Source organism: Ovis aries, chromosome 13 (assembly GCF_016772045.2).
Source record: "Ovis aries strain OAR_USU_Benz2616 breed Rambouillet chromosome 13, ARS-UI_Ramb_v3.0, whole genome shotgun sequence".
In the NCBI taxonomy this organism is placed as follows: domain Eukaryota; kingdom Metazoa; phylum Chordata; class Mammalia; order Artiodactyla; family Bovidae; genus Ovis; species Ovis aries.
Genome location: NC_056066.1, coordinates 38,237,592 through 38,264,113, shown reverse-complemented (window position 1 = coordinate 38,264,113; position 26,522 = coordinate 38,237,592). Strand labels below are relative to the sequence as shown.

The 26,522-nt window shown below is 47.3% G+C and overlaps 1 protein-coding gene across 8 annotated transcripts in view; it reads right to left on the bottom strand.

The window, feature by feature from the left end:
• Window positions 1-26,522, bottom strand: part of DTD1 (D-aminoacyl-tRNA deacylase 1) — a 280,245-nt gene that overhangs the window by 204,490 nt on the left and 49,233 nt on the right. For 7 of the 8 annotated variants that reach the window (XR_009596061.1, XR_009596059.1, XR_009596062.1 and 4 more), the window contains exon 5: window positions 10,967-11,134. Coding sequence is in view for 1 of the 8 variants with exons in the window: in XM_015099659.3 (XP_014955145.2) it covers window positions 10,982-11,134 (153 nt within the window). In the remaining 7 variants the exon portion in view is untranslated. Of the gene's footprint in view, window positions 1-293; window positions 851-10,966; window positions 11,135-26,522 lie in introns of those variants that run through there. The other variant, XM_015099659.3, reaches the window with a different exon arrangement.

Genomic DNA, 26,522 nt, shown 5'->3' with positions numbered 1-26,522 from the left:
CCTGCTACTTAGTGTCCAAGGGAAATGGCACCAACTATAAATCACTACAGACAGGCTCTCACCATAGAAGCAGAAGCCTGTGTGGACCCTGAGGGAAGGCCCCCTACAAAAGGGTTATCTGAAAAGAGGCTCTCACCATAGAAGCAGAAGCCTGTGTGGACCCTGAGGGAAGGCCCCCTACAAAAGGGTTATCTGAAAAGACATGTATGTATACGCAGAAGGGTCAGAAACGTCATATTTCTATAAACACAATCCTTAAGAAGAAACATAGCAGAATTTGGCTAAGAATAAAGTGGTTTGTTGAGCTTTGGAGTTTATTTCTTTTTAGAAAAAAAGAGAAAAGTTATAAGATGCAAAGGTCTCACATAATGTATTATCATGGACGACTGTTCTCTTTACATCCTAACATGAGCCCTGGCCTAGCCAGTGTTGGGAAAAACATGGACGGTGTGGCCGCATTTGGGACCCATCGTGGACACTCAGAAATACACCACAGGGTGAAAGGAGGACTCGATGACAAGTGATGTTGGGCCAGCCTGTTCCAAAAGCAAGCCGAGAATCAGAGGAACCAACGTGGCCTTCCTGAGGGGACCCTTGGGTGTGTTCCTTGCTGCCCTGTGCATGGGGCATCTTCCCCACCCTGGCAGCACCCATCTCCTCTATTAAGCCACAGCAGCAACAAAAAATGGTAACGCTCCTTTGGTGGGTTTTTTGTGTGTGTTTTTGTAGGTTCCCAGTTTCTTATTTCCATCTTCCTTTTCAGGATTCAGGTCCAAGTCTTTAAAGTAGTATAGGTGCCTAGCATCTTTCATGAATTTTTCAGGATCCAGTTCTGCCCAATGATAATGCACTAAAAAGAACAAAGATAAGACATATTACTCAGAAAGGTCCCAAAATTTGCTTTCAAATCATATTAAAATACATGACCAAGCATAACAAAAACAGCTGGAGATATCCTTTCAAGTTTATACAACAAGAGAACGATAGTGGTTTTTTTCACCTTACTGTGAGAAATGGGCCGTGTTGTCACGTATCAATCCTAATACCTCTCACCAAAGAGATGCCAATTTATCAGAACTTCATCCTTAGAGCTCAAAAAGACACCAACCAAGTATCTGGGAATTAAACAACATACTTCTGAATGGTCTTTGTATCCAAGGGAAGTCACATGGCAAATCAGAAAACATTTGAAAGTGAGTGAAAATACAACAATAAAAATTTGTGATATTCATCTACAGCAGTGATTAGAGGAAAATTCATAGGATCAAATGCTTATTACATTAGAAAATAAGAAAGCTTTCAAGTCAATAATTGGAGTTTCCATCTTAAGGAATTAAAAGAATAAAAGCAAAGTAAACCCAAAACAAGCAGGAGAAGGGGAATAACAAGAGCAGGAAGTAATGAAATTTCAAACAGAAAAGCAAAAGAGAAAATTTTTTAAAAAGATGAACAAAACTAATATACTTCTTGCTAGACTTATCAAGAAAAAAAGAGAAGAAACAAGTTATGAGTATCAGGAATCAAAGAGGCAACAGCAGAACATTTACAGACATTAAAAGAATAAAAAGGATGTATTGCGACTTTATGCCCACAAATTAGACATGGATAAAATGGACAAATCTCTTAAAAAAATACAAGGCTCATTTCCAAATACTTTTAACAATGAGGGAGGCAGAGGGATTGGGAGCCTAAAGAAAGCATAGGAACAGGGTACAAACTAAATGCTTGTTCTTGGGATATTTTTTATATTGCTCAAAGGAGGGTAGGTTCTTTAGTATAGAATGCCCAGGTGTCTTCCTTGGCAATTCTTAGAATTTCCTTTTGCAATTCTGAGCCTACAACAAAAGCCAGATGGTCATGCCAAGATTGATATGGCAAGCATTTGTCATCCAGTTTAGTTCAGTTCAGTCGCTCAGTCGTGCCTAACTCTTTGTGACCCCATGGACTGTAGCACTCCAGGCCTCCCTGTCCCTCACCAACTCCTGGAGCTTGCTCAAACTCATGTCCATTGAGTCGATGATGCCATCCAGCCATTTCAGCCTCTGTTGTCCCCTCTCCTCCTGCCTTCAATCTTTCCCAGCATCACGGTCTTTCAAATCAGTCAGTTCTTTGCATCAGGTGGCCAAAGTACTGGAGTTTCAGCTTCAGCATCAATCCTTCCAATGAATATTCAGGACTGATTTCCTTTAGGATTGACTGGCTGGATCTCCTTGCAGTCCAAGGGACTCTTAAGAGTCTTCTCCAGCGCCACAGTTCAAAAGCATCAATTCTTCGGTGCTCTTTATAAAGCATCAAAGACTTTATAAAGCTTTCTTCATAGTCCAACTCTCACATCTATACATGACTCCTGGAAAAACCATAGCTTTGACTAGATGGACCTTTGTTGGCAAAGTAATGTCTCTGCTTTTTAATATACTGCTTAGGTTGGTCATAGCTTTTCTTCCAAGGAGCAAGTGTCTTTTAATTTCATGGCTGCAGTCACCATCTGCAGTGATTCTGGAGCCCCAAAAAACAAAGTCTCTCACTGTTTCCATTGTTTTCCCATCTATTTGCCATGAACTGATGGGACTGGATGCCATAATCTTAGTTTTCTGAATGTTGAGTTTTAAGCCAACTTTTTCACTCTCCTCTTTTACTTTCATCAAGAGGTTCTTTAGTTCTTCACTTTCTGCCATAAGGGTGGCGTCATCTGTGTATCTGAGGTTATTGATATTTCTCCTGGCAATCTTGATTCCAGCGTGTGCTTCATCCAGCCTGGCATTTCTCATGATGTATTCTGCATAGAAGTTAAATAAGCAAGGTGACAATATACAGCCTTGACGTACTCCTTTCCCGATTTGGAACCAGTCTGTTGTTCCATGTCCAGTTCTGACTGTTGCTTCTTGATTTGTCATCCAAGTTTAACTAAATCCCAGACTTAACAGAGCAGTTTCTATCCCCTCAGATCTAAATTAATTGGATGAACTTCAGTAAAAGCAAAAGTACAGTAGTTTACACATGGAGATGCCACATCTGTGAACATGCTTCCAGCAGATGTACTCAACACAGGTCACACTCTTAGGAAAGGGTCAAATTATGAGCAGACGTCTCAATGGAATTATCAGCCTTCCATTCCAGAGCCCAGCTTGACACTGAAGTTCACAGGCCCACATGGGGAAGGCTTGTTTGAACTACAGCTTGTCTAAGTTCTTTAGGTCTATCTGGACACACAAGAGGAATCAAAATTTCCTCCAGGTCTACCCTCGTGCTCTGAAACCCACCTGCCACAGTTCTGCACTACATCGTAACCAATATCTGAAAAACCACAAAGGTAATACATAACTTAATTTCCAGAGACCATAATACTTCTATTTTATAGTCAAGAAAAGTAACCCACTTGCTCCTATATTTCAATCAAGATATTAACCCAAACTTAAAAGCCTGGGCCTTCCAGTACCTCTTTTCTCACCTGCAATACTAGTAACTAAAATCCTGAAACTAGTTTCCATGTCCCATCTTTGGGGAACTCCACCTTCTTGGCATAGATTAAAACCTTTGTTTTTGAACCTAAAATGAGCTTTGGGATCCTGTTTGAATACATTATTATTTTACTACCATTAAATATTTTACATTTTAATGAACTGTGATAATAAATTTATGCTTCAAGCATCCAATGTGCAGATGAAAATGATATGGTTTCCTACACAAGAATAAATGATCCAGAAAGTGCTCATGATATTCTGCTTGATGGTAAACACAGGTCACATTATACCTACAGTATGTCTCCAACTTTGTAAACTTAGAAGCCATAGAATTTTCTGCTTAGAGAAAACATAAAAGCATTAAGAAGTGTCTAATAACTTGGCACCACTATTTCAAGACCTTATGAAAGAAGCTGCTGGGGTGGTTCTTCTTCACTGCCTTCAAACGCTGGGGGGTGGGAGAGACTCCAGGGTCAGGAGCAAGGGCTCCTTCAACAGCCTGTATAAACCCTGAGTCTCTCAAAGATGCTGACTTCCAGCTGATCTGTTTCTGGTTTTAAGCCTTTTGAGCAACCAGAAGATATGCGTGCCAGAGTCAAAACATACACACCACAGACCTGCTCTCCAAACCACTGTCAAAAGAACCTAGTTTCATTTATTTTTATTTAGTTCTGGTCATGGCTGGAAACTAACATGAGCTCACTGACACAGAAAAAGCAGACTGTTCCATGAAAAACATAAGCTACTGGGAGGTCAGTGTTATCAATGAAGGATTCATGCAGCCTGTCTAGCATGTTAGGGACTCCAGTAAGGCCTGTGGCACGCTCTCAGAGCAGACATTCTTCCTGTGCATGAGTTCTGTGGGTCCTGGCTTGGCACTGAGAACATAGGGACAATGGTGTCATTTCTAACTGAGAAAAGAAAGCTTGGTGTCAACTAATAAGCCAAGCAGGGAAAAAATAAAACTGATGTCATCTGATTATGGAAGGAACAAACTCTGACAGCAGTTAGTTTTAATTTTTTGCCTTAAATTCTACCCCACCTATTTCTAATGCATACTTGTTCATATTTAACCACACCCACAGCGGCTCAGATGACGGTCTCAAAAACCTTAATTTGATCCCTCTAAGCTAGTGCCACCCAAAAGAACTTTGTGCAGTGACAGACTGTTGTCTATCAACTCTGTGCAGTGTGGCAGCCACCAGCTGCACGTAGCCACTAAGCACTTGAAATGTGGCTACTGTGACTAAGGAAATTAAAACTTTTTTAATTTTAATTAATTTGCATTTAATTATCCACAGGAAAGTAGTGTCGACTATATTAGCACACTCCAGGTTATCAGTAAGCTTAGCTCTGCACTTGAGCAATAAGCAGAATCATTATTATGGTCAGAGTCTTACCGATTTGTTTCTAATAAATAAGGCAACTAAAGTGCAAGCCTGGGAAGGAAGTAAATCCAACCCCCCTGCCAGTAAAGTGACATAATATGCCTGCTCCTGTATAATATCTGCATCCTGTATAACAAAGGCCAAAACAACACTTGTGGTTTGGGACCAATAACCTCCTCCCAGCAAGAGGAGAGAAAACAGGGCAGAAAATAACGCTGGAAGAAACACTCCTTAAAACTTCCCAGATGTATTGAAAGACATGCATTTACAGATTCCAGAAGTTCAGGAAATCCAAAGCAATCATCAGAATGAAGCTTAGATATTTAAAACAAGATGCTGGAATTGTCAGATAAGGAAAAGTAACTACGATTAATATGTTAAGGGCTCTACTGGGAAGAGTAGACAACACTCAGAAAAGACAGGTAATGTATGCAGAGAGACAGAAAAGCTCCAGAAAGGATCAAAAGGAAAGGAAGAGGGCTTCCTGTGGGCTCATCAGCCCCAGGAGAAGTCAGTGGGCTTGAAGAAGGTCAACACAGACTTCCAAACTGAACTGCCAAGAGAGTGAGAAAGGAGTAGGGGGAAAAAAACTAACTGTCCAAGAACCTTGGGGAAACTGCACAAGGGGTAACATACACAAAACCAAATTCCAGGAGGAGAAGGTGGAAAGAGCAGAGAAGTAATGATGGCCAGGAACAGCCCAGACACCAAATCATAGACCCAGGAAGCTCAGCATACCCATCAAGAACCACACTGGGGCAGATCATAAGTAAACTGCAAAAAACGAAGAGAAAATCTTGAAAGAAGCTGTGGGTGGAGTGGGAGGAGAGGCACATGTTACTTGCAGCAGAACAAGGCTGTGAGTTACACAGGACTTCTCAGGAGAGACTATGCTAGCAAGGAGAGAGTGGAATGAGATATCTAAAATGTTCAGGCAAGAAAACCACCACTAATCTAGAATTCTATACCAACAAAACTATCCTTCAAAAGTGAAAGGGAAACGAAAGCTTGGTTTGATCCACAAGAAACACTCATGGAAGTTCTCAGGCAGAAGGAGCACGACACAGGTCAGAAACCTGGATTCACATAATGAAAGGAAGCGTATCCCCTGACCAGGGATGGAGCCCATGCCCTGTGCAGTGGGAGCACAGAGCCCTACCCAGTGGGCTACCAGAGAAGTCCCCAGATCTGTTCTTTTTCTTATTCTTGGTTCATCTAAAAAAAAAAAGTATTTAAAAGATAATAACAGGTAACAACTGACTCGATGGACGTGAGTCTGAGTGAACTCTGGGAGTTGGTGATGGACAGGGAGGCCTGGCGTGCTGTGATTCGTGGGGTCGCAAAGAGTCAGACACGACTGAGCAACTGAACTGAACTGAACTGAACTGAATAGGTAACGATGCACTGGGCTGTGGAACACATGGAAGGTGACATGAGTGACACAGCATCGCCAGGGTCTGGGAGCCGTTTCCATGAGGCACCCGCGCAAATAAGGTGGCCAGGCTGTTTGAGGATGGGCTCAGATTAGTGAAAAATGTAGATTGCAAACTCTACGGAAACCACTGGAAAAAGGTTGTTTAAAGTTAAAAAAAAAAAAATAAAAACACTATCGCAGGCACAGAGTGTCTTATACCGTGCAACACCAGCACAGGGATGGAAAAAGCGACAAGAATACTGACACAGGGACAAGAATACTGACACAGGGAAGCAAAGTAACATTCAGGAATGAGAGATCCCACCTTCACCAGGGAAACAGCAGCAAAAAGTGACGAGATAGCCTTCTACAGAGCATATACACAAACACACACACACAAACACAACTGCTCTGGCCCCTTAGAAAGAAATGTGCTCTGCCAGGGCTCGTCTCACTATGCAGACAAAGGTTAAGTTGGAAAAGCACACGGATGGCAGCATTCAAAACACTTCCCTTGTCTGGTTTCAAGGGCTGAAACCTCAGGACAGAGATGCGGGTGTTGGTAGGGAGTGCCTCTCTCACACCCTCCCAGTGGCAGCTGGGTCGATGCTCAAATGAGGGAACACTGCAGCCTGTGGTTCCAAGTGGAAACCACACTCTTTTTCATGGGCAGCAGCCCTGATGCCTTTAGTCATGGGCCAGAAAGAGGGTAACTGAGCTGTGGCCTCACAGGAAACCTTGGATCCTCCCAGCACAGTGAGGAGCTTGAGGAACAGGACAGAGGACAAAAGAGGAGCTGATTTTAGCAGTTTCGTGTCCATTTGGTAAGAGAAGGAACATCTGTTGTATAACAGAGAGACGGTGACACCCTGGGAATGTCCTCTGAACCAAGGGGGTTTGGGCTCATTTTCAAAGAAACACTTGCCCAAGATCCTGCAGCCTCTCACTCCATCTTCTCTGGCCTTTTCTTTCTCTCTCAAGCCTCAGAAATTCAGAGCTGCTCCCCTTCAGCCCTGTGATGCTCCTAAGGGTACTTGTTTTTAAAGAAAAGTAAATGAAACCCACATCAAATGAAAACCACAGCTCCCCTCATTGTGGGGAGGTGGGGGGACTGTTTTCCTGTAGAGTAAGGTAGATGGCAAGGTCACCTTCCATCTGTCACCACCTGTCAGCTATAGCTCTTACAGACTTCTGGACACTGGGTGGTAGCTCTGGGAGGAGCGGCTGGGATGACACATTTCAGCAGAAGGGCAGCACAGGTCCACAGGCAGCAAACCCCCAATAGACCTGAGGAGACCCCTGTAGGGTCTACAAATCTGGAAGCGCCCCCTGGTCTTCGCCTGGTGTGGGTGTCTCAGAGGACCCCCTCAATTCACACCTGCACCAGCCACAGGGTCTCTGCCACCATCTCCGGTGTGAGTAACTGCAGCTGGACACCCATCTTAAATGGTCAGGAAAGGAGGTTTCACTTCAGGCTCCTGGCCGAAAACCCAGTGGCTGCAGTTGTATTCATATAAATGTGGCTTCAACATCTTCATGGACCCGTCTACACTGCCTCAAGAGCCTCCATCCCATGCGCAGCAGCAGCTGGATTCTCAAAGCTCAGTGAGTCTGTCTCCTACGGTGCCAGCACCTGGACCCCACACGCAGTCCTGAAGGACCCTGGCCAACCTGGCTACACCTTGGTCTCTAGCACCACAGATCCCTCAAGGCTCACCCAGACACCTGACGGAAGTCACAGCTGAGACCTGCGAGGCCTGTCAGTGCTCGTCAAGGGCTGAGGCCGTGAGACACCTCACTGCCTGGACGCAGCTGACCACTCAGCCTCTGGGGCTCTCCTCCCCTCCACTGAGAGCCACGGTCGGCCCAGGGGACCCAATGCAGCTCCTCTGCACCTTCCCAGGGCAGGCAAGAAGGCCCCTCAGCGACTCTGCCATGTCTTGGGGGCCACATCTTGCCAAGGGGACCTAGAGGCACCCTGCACAGCAGTCTTATCCACACGGGGTCCCCATCCACCCCGTCCGCTGGGTGTGGTGGCTCATGCCTGCCTGCCTTTTCCACCATCGCTGAACTCCACTCACTTAGTTCACAGAAGAAAAACCAAGGAAGCAGAAATGACATAACTTACTCACTGTCACACGGAAACTGGTAGGATGCAGGTAAGAACCTGATGGAAGTTCTGAGTCACGGCTGGACTCACTTAATTAGCATAATCAGAAAACTAACTTCAAGAGCCGCCCTGCACACTGCCTTTATGTGGCCGTCATCCCCGGATTTAGGATTTCTGGACGGTCTGTAAGTCAGAGGTGGTAGCGGTATTTCTGACAACAAAACTGACCATATCAATGACGATCAAGTCCTCATCAGGTCTTGGAAGATGTGGGAATGGAAGTTTTACACATATATGCCACATAAAAGGTTACTGTGTGCTCATGAATACCAAACATTACTTATACACCAAATTTCAGGTTCAGAAGACTCCCTTCTGAGGACAGTGAAAAAGGTGGCTTAAAACGCAGTATTCAAAAAACAAAGATCATAGCATCCGGTCCCATCACTTCGTGGCAAATAGAAGGGGAAAAAGTGGAAGCAGTGTCTAGATTTTATTTTCTTGGGCTTCAAACTCACTGCAGATGGTGACTGCAGCCATGAAATTAAAAAACACTTGCTCCTTGATATGTGTTTTTTAAAGAAGAAAAGCTATGACAAACCTAGACAGCATATTAAAAAGCAGAGACATTACTTTGCCAACAAAGGTCTGTACAGTCAAAGCTATGGTTTTTCCAGTGGTCATGTACGGATATGAGAGTACCATAAAGCAGACTGAGCGCTGAAGAACTGGTGCTTTTGAACTGTGGGGCTGGAGAAAACTCTTGAGAGTCCCTTGGACGGCAAGAGATCAAACCAATCAATCCTAAAGGAAATCAACTCTGAACATTCACTGGAAGGACTGATGCCGAAGCTGAAGCTCCAATACTTTGGCCACCTGATGTGAAGAACTGACTCACTGGAGAAGACCCTGATGCTGGGAAACAGTGAAGGCAGGAGGAGAAGGGGATGACAGAGGGTGAGATGGTTGGATGTCATCACCAACTCAATGGACATGAGTTTGAGCAAGCTCCAGGAGATAGTGAAGGACAGGGAAGCCTGGCATGCTGCAGTCCATAGGGGTCGCAGAGTTGGACATGACTGAGTGACTGAACAACAACGAAACTCATACCAGCTGGTTCAGTTCATGAATAAAAACCAGTGGCTTTAGGTCAGAGCATCACGGTCCAGAACAAGGTGGGGTTTGTGATGCTGACAAATGAGGCCGAGCATGAAGGGACTCCCTTCCAACTTTGGCTTCATGTTCACATGAGTGTGTGACACATGTGAGCCCAGATCAGTGGACATGGCTGGGCTCCCCCCATAGTGACACTCCAACAAAACATGGAGCCTGGGCCAAGTCAACAGGACCTACAGAACTGACCATCCCACATGGCCCCCTCACAACATGGCTTAGCAAGCCCCACCTCTTCCGAGATCCCCGTCCTGCCTGTCTGCGAGCCAGCTCCACAGTGCCTGGCCACACCTGTGGGCTCACTGTCTCCGTGCTGGCAGCGGGCATCCTAACAGACATCCCACCGGCAGACCCCAGGCACCCCACTCCAGAGGCAGAAGCCATGTCCCAGGTGTTCTCTCACTACGTGGCATCTGCAAGGTGAACCCACAGGCGGACTTGATCTGCACCACAGTTTACAGGCCAAAGGCTCCGAACCGCACACCCAGCCCTTGATCCCATGCATTCTGCGGCTGCCTCCCCACTGGCCTGTCACCTCCAGCCCGCTCCCTAGGGCTGCTGGGTCACCTTTCTAAACTGGAACCTGTGTCCCTTGTGCACCTGACAGCTCTCAGAGCCCCCTTGGGGCACCAGGACAGAACCCAGGTGGTTCAGACCCGCCCCCAGACTCAGCATGGCCTGGACTGTTCTGGGCCCCTGCCTCACACAAGCATCCAATAGCAGCCGATGTGCCTGCTCTCCAGCCTCTGCCCACCTGTCCAGGCCGCCCCAACACACACACCTGCTCTCCTCTTAGCTGGGCAGCTTGTGCCCTTGCCCCCTTTGCCCCATTTCCACCAGCCCCTCAAGGTCCTGCCCCTCAACCCCTCATTCCCTGGAGTCTCGCTCGCATCCCTTCACACCCCCATGCCAGTGTGCTGGCTGACGTGGCCAGACGGTTCCCATGCTTCTCCCTGCACCAGTGAATGCTGGCAAGTGACGTGTTCACAGGGAATCAAGCTGAGCCAAGGGCCATCAGGCAGCAGGGACATCGAGCCCATGACCTTTAGGCAGGGAGTTGGACCCAAAGCTACAGGGAACTCCCTGGAACATGAGCAGGCAGTGCCAGGAGGGTGCACTGAAGGATGACAGGTGAGAGGCTGCACAGGGTGCTGGCTGCAACTCTCCCACACAGAAAGCTCCCAAGAGGAAAGTGTGGAAGTGGGAGCTCAAGTCTGGAACACTCTAGGAGCATTAAGAACCGCAGCGGTCAGCTGATGTGGGTGCATCTCAGCTCTTCTCTCCATCCTGGAGGGCAGCAGGATTTAAGGCGACCACAAGCGAACGTCCATAAAGCAAACTGCCCCAAGCTATCCCATCCTCCATCCTTGACCAGTGCCCCCACATAAGAAGACCATGCAGCCTGAGGAGGCCACCCTACCTGCGTCCAGCCCACCTACGGCTCCCGCTCCGAGGACACATCCCCCTCGGCCCCACTGCTGGCGCTGCGGTCTTCCTTGCGGGGGGCGCTTCTCTCTTTGCTTGACTCAGAAGGCCCTTTGGCTCTGGTTTTTTCTTTCCTCTGCTGCTGCTTTTCAAGCTTTGACAGCTGGTTATTAAAAAAAGAAAGAAAGAATTATTTTACAAATGTAAACTCATACGTGTATGTCCAAAACACCAATGACCTCACACGCAGCAACCACGGGCAATGATTTCTATCTGATAATGTGGGGTATCGCATTGGCTCTGACACAGCAGATCCCATAGCCACTGTCCATCCATCTGACACCAGATGCATCAGGTGTGTGATCTCCGTCAGACCCTCCCCACAGCTCAGCCTGTCCCGAGGTGTGTGGGAAGAGTCCACTCATAGGCTGCTCTGACAGGCTGAGCAGGAAAGGCTTTTAGTCTAGTTTACAGTTTAGCTATTTTTTTCTTTCATGGCTCTATAGCTTTTTCTCACAGGCAGGTTGTTAAAGAGTGATAAGCTCTTTAGATAAGCTCACTCTCCTATTTGATGAAGGTAAGAGAAGCTGTGACACAAAGTATGTAGACATCCCCTTGGCTCTCGGTTTGTCCTGAGACTCATCCGTGGTCCAGGCCCTGTTGTTCGCAGCAGGCTGCATGGCGGCTACCTAGAGATGCTGCCACAGGGCCCTTGCACATGTCCCCCAGGCCACCTGAGGCCACCCGAGGCCACTTCTGCCCTTCTGGGTGCCTCCCCAGCTTGTTCAGAGACCACAACCAGACAGTGGGAAGACAGATCTGCTGAAACTCTTGAGCAACGCCCAGCACTCCAGAAAGGCGTGCTGAGAGAAACTCATCTGAGGAGATGGACCAAGCTGTGGCCAGAGGATTTTCTTGGACCAGAAGAGCCATCTGTGACAAAGCCTGACAGACGGCAACACCCAGGTTCACAGCTTCCCAGGCCAAGTCTGCAAACATTTTGCTGTTCACATGGAAAAGGGGGAACCTGAAGGGCTGGCTGCTCCCCACTGGTCTCTGCCCCAAGCCCAGAGACATGAAGAAAAGTCACTGTAAGCAACCTGCCAGATACTTGCTTTACTATTCTTAGACTCTGAGCTAAACCTTTAGACAGATCAACAGTCAGCAGCTTTCAATTTGGTCCAGAAAACCAAATTTAGTACTGGTTGACTTAATATTCTCTCTCCCCCTACTCCCACTCCAGGTGCCTGAACAACTGCAGTAAATAGCCGGGTTGGTTAAGCAGGGAATTCAATTTTGTGAACAAAGGCTTCTCTTCCCCATTGACCTGGTGACTCTTCCCAGAAAGCTCTCTGGGATAAACTCCCTCTCGTGTGCATAGGAAAGGCTCCCTGGCATGTGCACTGTGGTATTAATGCATCAGCAAGAACCTAGAAACAACCCAGATGTCCACCAACAGGAAGATAGATAATTAGAACGTGGCACAGTCATATAGAGTGATCCTCTAGAGCAGATGGACACAGATCAACACAGATAAGTCTTTAAACCCAGTTTATAGTCAATACAAACCAATGTCAGTTTCAGAAGCCTTAATGGCAGGATTTCAGCAGATGTAAGAGGGGCTTGGAGAGTACAAACCAAAGTCAGTTCACTAGTTAACTTTGGGGAGAAAGAGTAGAGCGTGGTATCACAGTAGAATGAATACATACAGGCTCCGACTGTAATCGTTGGCTTAACTTCTATAAAAACAAAACCAGCTCTAGAACAGGGCTGCTGACCACTGCCAGACATGAAATGCTTGCTACTGGCACTCAGACCAGGACTGATAAGATTCATGCAAGGACATAAATGAACACATGGCTTCCTTCGTCTGCAAAGTCTGACTGTGAAGAAATACCACCACTGAACTATGTGCTTAGAAGCCACGCTGAGCTCCTCCAGCCCGAGCTCTATGACCTGCCGTGGCCTGGTAACAAACAGCTCAAGGACAGATGCTGTGAGCAGGATGGTTTCAGGCAGAGAAGACACAAGCAAGTATTTTTTATTATTATTAAGATATAATTGGCAGACATTATATTAGTTTTAGGTATAACGCCAAAACAAGGTTAGCATTTTACACACCTGAGTAAAGGCTACACATAGCTCCTTGCCCTCTGTCCCTCTGCACTATGTTTCCATAAATGATTATTTTTTTCTCTGTGCTTTTCTACCACAGACGTGGGAGGAACATCCTTCATCAAGATGCCAGCTGGGCTTCCCCAGAGGCTCAATGGGTAAAGAATCGGCCTGCCAATGAAGGAGACATGGGTTTGATCCCTGGGTCAGGAAGATCCCCTGGAGAAGGAAAAGGCAACCCATTCCAGTATTCTTGCCTGGAAAATTCCATGGACAGAGGGAGCCTGGTGGGCTACAGTCCAGAGGGTCAGAAAAGTCAAACACAACTGACTAACTAGGCGTGTGCACACACACATACACACACAAGATGCCAGCCTTCCTTCCTCGTTTCTCTTTTGGCGCTCTTTCCTCTATGAAATGATTAGGACAGGAAATGGGGCCCATCTGTCTAGTTCTTTATCCTGTAAAATGATCTTGGATGCACAATATGAATGTATATAACCATACTGAACTATACACTTTAAAATGAGCAGGATGTTAAATTTTATGTTGTGTGTATCTTACAACTAAAATAATTTTTACTGAGACATATTTGACATATAACATTGTATCAGTTTCAGGTGTACAATGTGATTCTGTATTTGTATATAGTGCAAAATGATCATCACAGTAAGTCTAATTACCATCCACCACCAAAAAAATGTTTAACGACCTTAGAAAACATGATGTTGGCAATCCATATGGGACCCCCTTCCTTTTTTATTTTTCATGTCCTTAGGTTATGGAATCCAAACATCCAGAAATCAACATTCAGCAGTGGACTGTGATAAGCCCTGCCAGCAGTTTATATTCACATCAGTGTCTGTATGCACGTTGACACGTGTGTGTTCTACATATACATGTCTGCAGGCAGATGGATACTTATACATACCTATATAACTGTGAATAGGTTCCAAGCTAGCCTCTGAGAAAGCATGATTTTTATTCCCCAAAGAGGACCTCTTGATTTTGGTTCCCCTCTTTAGCGGTAAATATAAAACAACGTGGCCATCTCCTATGACACAAGCAGACCAAGGCTCTGCGATGCTGAGAGTCCATTATATACAAAGGCTTGTTTGTGATCCTGTTATCTGCCTCCCACTCTTTAACACTGTGGAGAAACCAGATCTTGGCCGGATGACAGGGAATAATTCCCAGTAGAAGCAGGCTTCCTAAGGGTCCTCAGGTCCCCACATCACCCATTCAATTCTGCACTGACCCAGGGGTGCCATCGACACCGAGCAAAAATGCGGGAGCATCCGCTTGACCTTCCACCCTAGTCCTGCGCCCGCCGCCCTGGACCAAGCTTGTGGATCACGTGTGACAATTACTGAAGCAACAGGCACAGCCCGACTTTCTGTAAAGGATGTGATGCTGACTCTTTCATTATTTATTTTAAAACAACCCCGACCACACATGGCTCCATGCCTCAGAGTAAAAGTTCTCTGTGAGAACACTGTGAACTAACCTAATAAATTTAAGCCTTTTCTTGGAAAAACTTGGAATCCAATGCAGCCAGAATGTGGAATTTACATCTCAAGGCAAGAAAGCAGTGGATTTTTTTTTTTTTTTGAGGAAACAAATGAGAAAGAAAAAGAAGAAAAGGGTGCTGCGTACAGACTCCTGTAGCACGCCATGGCTTTCAAGTTAATCAGGACACAAACGTCAAGGAAAATACAAACCACGACAGGTCTGTGGGGACACAACCTACAACAGCGTGATGGAGGGCTTTTGCTTTTTGTTTCTGTGTTTTTTCATTTTAAAGATTTTCTCTTTTATTTTTGGCTGTGCTGGATCTTCGTTTCTGGTGGGGGTTCTCTGGTTGAGTTGAGGGGGACTCTTGGCTGTGTACAGTGGCTTCCCTTGCTGCAGAGCACAGGCTCCAGGCATGCATGCTGCAGCAGCTGCAGCTCATGGGCTCAGCAGTTGCAGTGCATTGGCTTAGCTGCCCCGTGGCATGTGGGATCTTCTCAGACCAGGGATGAAACCTGCGTCCCTGGCATTGGCAGGTGGATTCTTAACCACTGGGCCATCAGAGATGCCCTGTTTGCTTTTTTTTTTTTTTTTTTTCCAATCATCTGAGAGGGTCCATATCGCAAAGTGGTTTGCAAACCATACAGGCTCTAGTGTCTCAAAGTGAAACCCAAACCTTCCAAGATACCCCCAGGGGCCAGGTAACCGTCCCAAGGTCGGCCCATTCCTCTTATGCTGCATCTCTGTAGCAAAGAATAGAGGATTGGACTATCTAGACCCAAACCTTCCTGACTCACGCTTAAATCCACTGACAAAAGCAAGCTTTCTTTTTAATCAAGATGATCATGCTCTAAGTGCCTCACATACAAATAAGCTGGTTGAACACAAAGGTCACAATGCTTCATCACAGGGCCGGCAAATGTGATCATGATCTGAGGCACCAGGCAAGAGAATGAGTGAAGTGACCACACATGAGACTTCAGGGCAGGGCAGAGACTGCGGCCACACCACAGAGGACAAGCTCCCTAAGCCCTACCAGGGCAGTCACATTCTGCTTTCAAGCATGCGTCTAGGCAAAGGTAGGCTCCTGGCTTTGCACCTCTGCCCAATTGATCTCAATTGCTCTGAACAGCCCACTAACAGGTGTGTCCTTATCAGCATCCCCTGGAGAAACCACACTGGTGGCCTGAGCTACAGTCACCATCCAGTCCCTCCTCTTCCCTCTACTCAGAAGTGGCCCTGAGCCTGCTATCACATGGGCCTGAGCCACAGTCACGAGGACCTAAGGGAGCTCCAGGGGGCTTCAGAGGACCATTTTGCTCCCAAATAAACACAAGTGCATGAGACTTCGCAGAATGGAGGCAGTACTCAGAATGAGGAGGGGCTGTCTGGGGGACACAGAAGCTCTGAGGAGGGGCAGGGGCAGGGCCAAGCCAGAGGAATCAGCCGTCCTCTTGGAGGGGGGCAGGGATCACTAAGTTCCTCACTGTTTCAGCTACATGTGGGAACGGCTGGAGCATGACCAGCTGACAGCAAAGCATCTCATCACACATCCGTCGAAGTAAAGGAGAAATGGACCTTCAGGGGGTGAGGCTTGCTCAGGGATCGTCCACAGGATGCAAGAGGCAGACACAGGACCACACCCCAGGCCTCTAGACACCAAACTCTACATTCTCTCCAGCGAGTCATGTGGCCTTCTTGCTTAATCTATAAGCTTCAGTTCAGAAATTTATGAGCACTGGCTACAAGTCACGCCCTGTCCAAGGTGCCAGGAACATAGGGGAGAACCAGACATAGCCGTGGCTTTCTGGGCCGAATGTCCACTACACAAATAACTGGCGATCCCCACTCCACCCTGGTCCTATTCTCAGCCCTGGGTGTGCATGAAAGGAACTATTACCAACCCGTTTTGAAGTGGAGAAGCTAATAGCACTGGCGACCCGAGCATCCTGCCCGAAGCTCATGGCAGGCCAAGCGGCTACCCTCCTTTGCACTCAGCCTCGCAGATGGAGACACACAGGGACCTTGGGGCCATTTTCTTTTGACAAATGAAAACAAAACCAGCCCTGACCCAGATCCTGCTCCTTAGTGGTTCAGCAAAAAGCCACTGCAGGACCTCAGTGTGACTGGATGTTTCTACCTGTGGCTGAAAAATCGGAAGGACGAAACCTAAGGTGAGTGAACTGGATACTCGGCTAAGAGGAAGCAGGATGGGGAAGCCTCCAGGGCACGAGGACCTGGAGGAGCGCTTCGAGGTCACTGGTACTGACCTCGGGAGAGGCCTGAAGGCCCATCAGTTGCAGTAGGAGAGGTGGGCCAGGGTGAGGGAGGCAAGTGTGGCTCCAGCCTGTCCACTGATAAGTGGGGGCCATGAGCAAGGGGCAGCCCCAGAGGCAGCCAGCACCAGGGAATGCGGGGCGGCCAGTGTGTGGTGGGCTGGTGGGGTACAGGCCCTCAAGTTCGGGGAAGGCTGGATGCAAGCAGAGCTGAGGGTGGGGCGGGAGTCCCTGGAGGGAGGGGAAGGTGTGCCCACTCCAGGCAGCACTGCCTCTGTATTCATCTTCACTACAGGACATTCACAAGGGAGGGTGCAGGCCCCCCCAGCATGAGGCGACTGAACCAGAAGGTCAAGGGCTGCAGAGGATGAGGCTGAGGAGCGAGAGGCCAAGGGAAGTCAAGGCTGAGCCAGGAGAAGCCGAGAGAGGGAGAGCAAGGCATGGTCAGGACTCAGGACATCCCCTGGCTGGGATCAGAGGTGGGACAAGATGCTGCTGGGGTAACCATCACCCAAGACAGAGGTGGAGACCTCTGCCAGCTGATTGGAGGGCTGGGGCATGTGGGAGCCCCGAGTCACCAGAGATGGAGACAGCCATTGGGCGGTCCACCACTCGCTGCTGAAACATCTTTAAAGGCGGATCCCTTCAGCCTGTGGAACAACCCAGTGGATGGTGACATAAAACACGAGATGAAGGAGCACCCCCAGGCTGCTGCCGACACCAGCCGCTCCAGGACTCGCACCGTGGTCCATGCAGTCAGAATTCCAGCCGCCTTGAGATTCTGCTCTTTCCGGGGAAGCTGAGCGGAAGGCGTGGCTCTGCGGCTGGGGACACCAGTCCAGGCTGGGAGGGTGTGAGAGGGGACACAGAGACGTGTGTCTGCTGCTACCACCACACGCCCGCCTCTCTCGGGAACGCCCTACCACCCAGCTGACAGGCGCGAGCAGCCGTGTTGGAGGGGACCGAGAAAAGTGATTTCTTTACAAGACATTTCTGAACATAACAGGTACCCAGGAACCCCTGACAGAAGGCCCCTCCTGGAGCAAGACGGTGCCTCAGACTTGCTTCCAACACGATTTCGCAAAAAGGTGTGAATAATTACAACTTCTAAGTGTTTCTGTATGTTCTCACAAATCCCACAAAAACCATTTCAGGTCTTTTCTTCACTTTTAGACGACAGCCGACTAAAAGGAGCACCTCCTTCCTCAAAGGGCCCACGAGTGTAACCTGAAATGTTAATTTCCTCCCTTAAAAGTCTGTCTTCACACCAGGGAAACAGCCCCTTAGATGGTGACAACCAATTTGTCACCTTGAGCATTCTGAGAAGTCAAGAGCAGGTCATCTTATTCCCAGACTGATTTTGAGCACTATGGAGGGGTGGAGTCAGTTGAGAGAGCAAGCTCAAGGCCATGGCCAGGCCGGGGAAAGCACCAGGCCTCCGGACTCCCAGCCGAGCTTCCTGTCGACCTGGCTCCTTAGGAGCCAAAGCTCACCTGGACAGGGGCTTCTGAGGTCAGCCCTAGCACTGGGGCAGCCAACCCTGTGCTGTCCTTACAACGGTGGTGCCAGGTACAGTCTTGTCCTTGAGATATTTTAATGCTGGTTATTTCCTGTCAGACTGTTCTGTCCTACACATGAACAGAATCTAATCAGAGAGTGAAGGAAATAACAAAAGAAAAGCTCAAGCCCCATGAAGTCAGTTACTCAGATTTTTATAGACTGTGGTGTAGACGGAAAAGTTCTGCTCCAACCCACCCCCTGCAAAGATTCCAAGGAAGTCTTGTGGTGCAAGTCATCGAGATCAAATGTCTCCTCTGCAATTACATTTTAAAATACCACGAGGTAACGATGGCTCCACAGACGCTGGCCCACACCTGCTGACATCAGGAGGCACAAGCGGGCAACCCCAGGAAGCTGCCGAGCAGGGGACATGGCTGGCATGTCCCCTCGGAAGTAAGGACAGGAGCTAAGAGACAAAATGCCCCACACCCAGCAGCCCATGAGTCCTTCTCAACAGCTCTAGAACCTTCCCTCCACAAGCTCGCCATCTTTCCTGTATCTACCAACTCCTGCCACCAGGAAAGATGCCTTGACTATGCCAACTCACTGAAACCAGCCTGCTGACGACTCTCTCACCCTGGAGATCCACCAAATGCACTGTCTCACACACTCACACACACACACACACACACAGACACACACACACAGACACACACACACACACACACACACACACACACACACACACACACACACACACACACACACACACACACACAGGAGGCAGCCATCCAGCCCCACCACAGAGGTGCAGGAAAGCCCACCGGTCCCTGCAGTGACCAAAGAAGCCTGCAGCCCCTCCACCATGGGCAGGGATCCCTCAAGAAACGACACAGGCTGGTGCTGGAAACCTGGGAGAGGGCACCCACCTCAGCCCGAAGCCCCGAGCCAGCCCGCGGAACCCTCAGAGGCGGGGCACCTGCTGCAGTCCTGGAAACCTCTGGGCCCACGACCTGCGACTTCTCCTGCTGCCTGAACAGGCCAGAGGGCAGAGGACAGGAAGGGGACAGAAAACAAGGTAAAAAAAAAAAAAGGGGGGGGGGGAGGGTAGGCCAAACCCCAGTAGCCTAGAGAAACTCCAGGAAGACAGAAGCGTGAGTCTACGGTGGGATTTTAAACAATCTGTAGAAACCAACTTCCGTGGACTAGTTCTAACTGACCAAGCCATCTTTAATAACTGGAATTTGTGTTGGGCAATTTGTTTTATCAAACTGTAACTTGAGATAATTTCCTATTATGCGATAATTCTGAAAGCCTTTTTTTTTTAAGTGTCCTTGTGTAATGGAAAATCTGACAACATTCAAAGAGGATGTTGCCATACACGCCAAGCCGTCTGCCATTATGTCAGCTGTTGCGCTGTTATTTTTAAATCAACTGGCTGCTTAATAAAAACATAACAAAGCAAAGTACACACATGGTACCTAATTTTCATACATTATTAACTCTGCTTGAGGTTTTCGTGGGAATTTTAAAAAGCGGGGAGGTGGGGGGGCGGGGAGAAGTCAGGCAAGGAGGTATCCGTTCCCATCTGAAATCGTGCAAGCTAATTTCATTTTCTGATTTCCCCCTTGTTTACAAAAACCCTCTTAGGCATGCAGAGTGGCGGGTGAGGGTGGGGTGCTTGCTGTCTCCACCTTATTCCTACTCAGCTGCCTGTCCCCCCACCCACCCAGCTTCCCCTGCGGGCAATGCGACACACCGGGTGGTTTGTTTTGGGCCATCATGGGATGGAGGCCAGCCCAGGCGTGGGCTTCTCTATCCTCGCAGTGGAGGCTGTTGGGGTCCCTGCAGGGTTAGGACAGCTGCCCACCAGCCCAGGCGTGGGCTTCTCTATCCTTGCAGTGGAGGCTGTTGGGGTCCCTGCAGGGTCAGGACAGCTGCCCACCAGCCCAGGCGTGGGCTTCTCTATCCTCGCAGTGGAGGCTGTTGGGGTCCCTGCAGGGTTAGGACAGCTCCCCGCCAGCCCACGACTTCTGACCTCCTGCTGGAACATCTGCACCTTCATCGTGAAGACGCCCACAGGCCTGGCTGGAGCACAGATGGTCCCAAGGCGAGCACCTCTGGAGGTGACCTCGGTCCCCCAGGGGGTGCCCAGGGGTCACACGCTGGCTCCCCCTCCCCATCTGGTGTCCACCCTCCCTGTGCCCCCTGGGAAGACTATCCACGTTAACTACCTGAACCAAAGCCTCTCACTTCGGGGGCACCCACAACCAGAGCACTTCAGATGCTCTGAGATGAGCCAGGTTCTCATGTGCGCACTCCCTGTGTCACTGGCCGGTGTTACCCCGCATTCTCCACCAGTCAGCACCTGGGATACTGGAGGGCCACGGGGGAGATGAGGGTCCCCCCATTCAAGGGGCTTGAGGGATGCGGTTTACAGTCCTGTGACATCTCATCATACAGGTGAATGCTCTGAAGACTGGTTGCCCAGACATGGCAAATGATGCGTTTCAGCGTCCAAGAGTTTGGTTATGTTGATCACCCCCTCCCCACCCCACTGGGGAAAAGGACCCAACAGCCCTCCTCACGCCTGTGCCCTGGGCCCTTCCTTCACTGGAAAATCTCCAGAGTGACGGGCGACAGCTAACCTCTCTGGGCCACTGCTGTTCGGAGGCAGAAATAACAGGCGCCTAGTATAGTCAACATCTATCTCGGGCTGGAGTTGATACTGAGCTCACTGTCAGCACGTGTCTGGTTAATCACTGGAGAGCAAAGTTTAAGGAGACACTAAAACCATTTCAGTGTTGGTATTCCAGCGCATAATTGGTAACAGAAAACTCTTCATGAGCATTTGAAACTAACAGTGCTCTTTAAATGATTCAAAATGTTTCTTCAATTTGCAAGACTCTTAAAAAAGGGGAGGGGGGAACCTTTCCTCTGCCCCACTTGGTCTCACATGTTGCACAAATGCCAGCAGAGGAGATCTGGAGCAACGTAATAATCCAGAAAAGAGGAAGACATGGGCCGCAGAAAAACAGCGCACATGACCCACAGAGAGGTCAAAGCCAGGGGTTTACCTGTCCGCATTGGGGGTGGGGGGTGGGGGGCGCGAGGGCTCCAGAGGGGCTCCCAGAAAGGGCCTACTGCTGCTGCTGCTAAGTTGCTTCAGTCGTGTCCAACTCTATGCGACTCCATAGACGGCAGCCCACCAGGCTCCCCCGTCCCTGGGATTATGCAGGCAAGAATACTGGAGTGGCTTGCCATTTCCTTCTCCAATGCATGGAAGTGAAAAGTGAAAGTGAAGTCGCTCAGTCACGTCTGACTCTTCGCGACCCCGTGGACTGCAGCCTACCAGGCTCCGCCATCCATGGGATTTTCCAGAAAGGGCCTAGAGAGAGAGATAATGCTTAGAAACAGAGGTCTGGGAGCAGGAGGAGAAAACACAGTGCTTTCAGCAGGATCTCAAGAAGAAAAGATAAGTACACACGCCCAGAAAAGCAAAAGACTGAACAAGAAAAAAAAAAAAAAAACATAGGATATAACTTGGGCCCTGGGGTGACCACAGTCATGGGGTCATGGCAACATAAAACCATTTACTGATTCAATTAAAATGATGTCACAACACTGGAAAGATGGGGGATGTGAACAGAGCGGGTTCCTCCTCTACAGTAATGCAAGATAAATAATGTCAGAACTTAGTACATCAAGAAACGGTAAAACTTTATTATTTAGGGATAAAGAGGGAAAGGACCCAAGGAAACAGCTTAAAGTATGTTAGAGGTCCTTGCTTGTGGGGAAGAGAACAAGGACGAGGGAAAACAGGCCAAAAAAGGGTATTTTTATTACAAGCCTTTATGTGTTAAGTATTTTTAATTATGCACATAATTACTTGAATAAGCAATTTAAAATTTAAGAAAGAAAACTCATACACTGGATATAGTTAACCACAGATCCAATACTACGGGAAAATCAATTCGTGTAATCCTAATACACAGAGGAAAAGATGATAAGCAAAGACAGCAGAAACTTGGAAGTCACGTGTAGGAAGGGAGAAAAGGCGAGATCAGAGCAGATACTGAGAAAGCAATAAGTAAAGACATTACAGAAGGACATCCCATGGGCTCAAGTGTATCCTGGAAGGACCAGCCGTCAGGGAAATTTAGAGAAATCCACACGGAGAGCACCACCTTCTCTTCCACATGACTAAATGCCAGCAGAGAGGCAGCAGTAAAGCACTAGTGACCTGGGTATCCCATGAATGAAAGGACGGCTGCATGATGACAGACGGACATGTGGGTAAGGGAGGAAGGCCAACCAGCCACCGGAAGACACCTACAGAACCTGAAGGCAGCAGATGACGACCCAAACATCCCCAGTCAGCAGGGTGTCCCCAAACTTGCAAGTCTTCAGAATGTATCATGGCCATTCCCATCCTTAAAAAATAAATGCATAAATAACTTACTCATAGAACTCCAGCCTCTTGAGAGACGAATAAAGGAAATTATATTAAGTAATGTAGCCTAAAATTGAGTTATGCAAGTCCCAAAACTAATCAGTGAAAAAGAAAATAGAAATGTAAACAAGAAATGAATCAATCAGGATCTGAAATTCATGTTCCTAGGCAATTTTTTACATAGGAAGAAATGCCAATGCCTAATAAGCTTATGAGAAAGAGCTCAACTTCACTAGCAATTAAACTGATACAAATAAAACAATCAGATGCAATTTAGAATCCACCAAGTTGACAAGGATTAAACAATGATAATACTCAGCCTTCATGAGGGTTTAAGAAAAGGAACATTACATGATGCTGATGGAGAGTTAGTTTGGACGTTAGGGGTGCAATCTGGCAACCCACAGCAAGTGTCTCCACATTTTGACCCAATAATTTCACCTCTTAAAATTTATCTTGTGGAAAATAAGTGGCTTAGTACACAAAGATACATACAAAAGGGTGTTCAATGAATTGGTTTTTACAGCAGTAAAAACTGGAGCAATCTAAACGTCCACAAAAAAGAGGCTTTCAATCCACTACAAGACTTTCTGTATAGACTGACTCTGAGGCATTGCTATGGAATATTTACGGCTGCGGGAATCAAAACCTATTTAACAGACTTCCCATCTCTTCACCAATTAAAAGAGCTTCCCAGGTGGTGCTAGTGGTAAAGAACTCACCTGCCAATGCAAGAGACACAAGAAATGTGGGTTCGACCCCTGAATTGGGAAGATCCTCTGGAGGAGGGCATGGCAGCCCACTCTGCCCAGTATTCTTGCCTGGAGAATCCCATGGACAGAAGAGCCTGGCGGGCTACAGTCCATGCGGTCGCCAAGAATCAGACACGACTGAGTGACTAACACTAACTAGCGCTAACCCTTTGTTGTGCGGGATGCTCTGTGGGTCTCAGGGTGTTTAGCCGCATCCCAGGCCGCTACTCACGAGAAGCTAGCAGCACTTTCTCCCTCTCCCACCACCTGTTAAAACCGAAATGGTATCCAGACACTGCAAGATGTCCTTGGTGTGAGAAATGGTTGAGAAATAAAAATAAGTTTTTAAAACAAATACAAACAAACAACAACAAAAATACCGTTCTCAGAATTGCTATGAAATCTCAGTTTATGTTACAGGAGAGAGTTGCTTTCTCCAGTTTGCCCCTTGGTTAAGCACCCTTTCCCACCTCTTGCTCAGACCTTTTCAAAACCTGAGTCGATGAGGAGTCCTGCACTGTTTTTCTGAGGTTCCTGCCCACATATGCGCATAGGCTGTGTGCCCCACTGGCCTCCGATCCAGGGAACAGAAGCACTGGAGACCAAACTGACCTTCCTGTAAACTGACTACCCACCCACCAACCACCTAATTAACTGACTTGGGTCAGCATCCCTAGGCACAGCCAGCCAGCCAAGAGCATCCAGACACCCACAGCTCAAGAGAAGGATCAGGTAGACTGAGCAGGACCGCTGACTCTGAGCAGAGATAACTCTGTGAACAGAAACGAGCACTTAAAAACCCAATCAATATTTTCAGAGGGCATTAAAAAGACAACACTACTAAGCCCTCTACCCCCTCCACGAATCAAAACCACAAGGAGATACCACTTCACACCTGTCAGAATGGCTGTCATCAAAAAGAACACAGATAAGTGTTGGCAAGGATGTGGAAAAATGAAAAACCTCTTACACTGTTGGAGAGAATGTAAATTGATTGGTGCAGTCACTATGGAAAACAGTATGGAGAGGCCTCGAAAAATCAAAAATAGAATTACCATATGATCTAGAAATTCTACTCCTGGGTATTTATCTGAAGAAAACAAAAAAGCTAATTAGGAAAGATATATGCACCCCTATATCCATTGCAGCATTATTTACAATAGCCAAGATTCAAAAATAACCTAGGTATCCACTCATAGACAAATGGATGAAGAAAATGTGATATGTATATATCACATTTTCATTGTGTGTATGTGTGTGTGCGTGTATATATATATATATTATATGTATATATAGTTAAATATTATTCAGCCTTAAAAAAGGATGAAATCTTGCAACAACATGGTATAAACCTATAAGGTATTAGGCTAAGTGAAATAAATCAGACAGAGAAAGGCATAATCTGTTTGATTTCAATTCTATGTGGAATCTAAAAAAACCATAAATGAACAAACATTACAAAACAGAGTTATAGATAGAGAGAACCAACAGGTGGCTGCCAGAGGGCTGGGGGAGGAAAGAAAGGAGGATTAAGTGGCACAGACTTCCAGCTACAAAACAAATGAGCTATGAGGGAGAATATAGTCAAGAATCATATAATACCCTGCATGGTGACCAATGGTAACTAAGTGTGACAATTTTGAAACATACAGAAACACCCAGTCATTCTGTTGGGTAACAGGAACTAACACTGTGCACGCACGCTCAGTCACTTCAGTTGCGTCCGATTCTTTGCGACCCCATGGACTGTAGCCCCCAGGCTTCTCTGTCCATGGAATTCTCCAGGGAGGAATACTGGAGTGGGTTGTCATGCCCTCCTCCAGGGGATCTTCCTGTCTCAGGGATCACACCCATGTCTCCTGCGTCTCCAGCACTGCAGGCAGATTCTTTACTGCTGAGCCACGTGGGAAGCCCCAACTAACACTGTACTATAGGTCAAATTATGCTTCAAAAGCAAACCCAAAGAAAAAGGGATCAGATCTGTGGTCACCACAGGGGAAAGGCGCTGGGGGGGATTGCATGAAGGCAGCCAAATGGCACAAACCTCTAGTTATAGGATGAATAAGCAACGGGATGTAATGTACAACACGAGTACAATTAACACTGCTGTATGTTGTATATGAAAGCTGTTCAGAGAGTTAAATCTAAGAGTTCTTGTCAGCAGGAAAACAATTTTTTCTATTGATTTAATTTTGCATCTATATGAGATGACAGATGCTTCCTAAACTTAATATGGTCATCATTTCATGATGTATGTAAGTCACATCATTATGGTGTACACTTTAAACGTATACAATATTGTATGTCAACTGCATCTCAACAAAACTGAAAAAAAAAGAGAAGAAGACATAATACCCCTAAAAACAAAGAAAGAAAACGAAACGAAAACACTAGCTGGGGCAGAACAACAACAACAAAGAGAGTTCATGGATACTTAAAACGTGACTAACAGAACTTAAAATTCAGTACAAGGGCTGGAAGGTAAGAGTTTAATCATTGTCCCAGAGAGAAAAATAACAGAAAAAGACACAGAAAACACTGAAAAAGTTTAAGACAGAGGAGCACTCTATAATAACTATAAAGTGACCTCTAGGCTTTCCAGAAAGAGAGAACAGAAAAATAAACGGGTGAAAGTCAGCAACAGTGACAATAACAATAATAACAGGAGGAAGAAACTTCCCAGAGCTAAAGGCAAGCTAAAGCACTGAGATTTAGGGACTCCTGGACTACTAATAAGCAAGATGCAAACTGGACACATCTTAATGGAACTGCAGGACACCAAAAGAAAGGTCCCCACAGCATCCCAGGAGGAAACAAGAAAGCTACCAAGAAAGGGATGAAAATGGGACCAATCTGCAAGCGTCCCCAGAGGCAGGAGAAAAGCCTCGAGAATCCTGAAGGATTTTGAACCTACACCTCTGTGTTCATCCAAACCAACCGTCA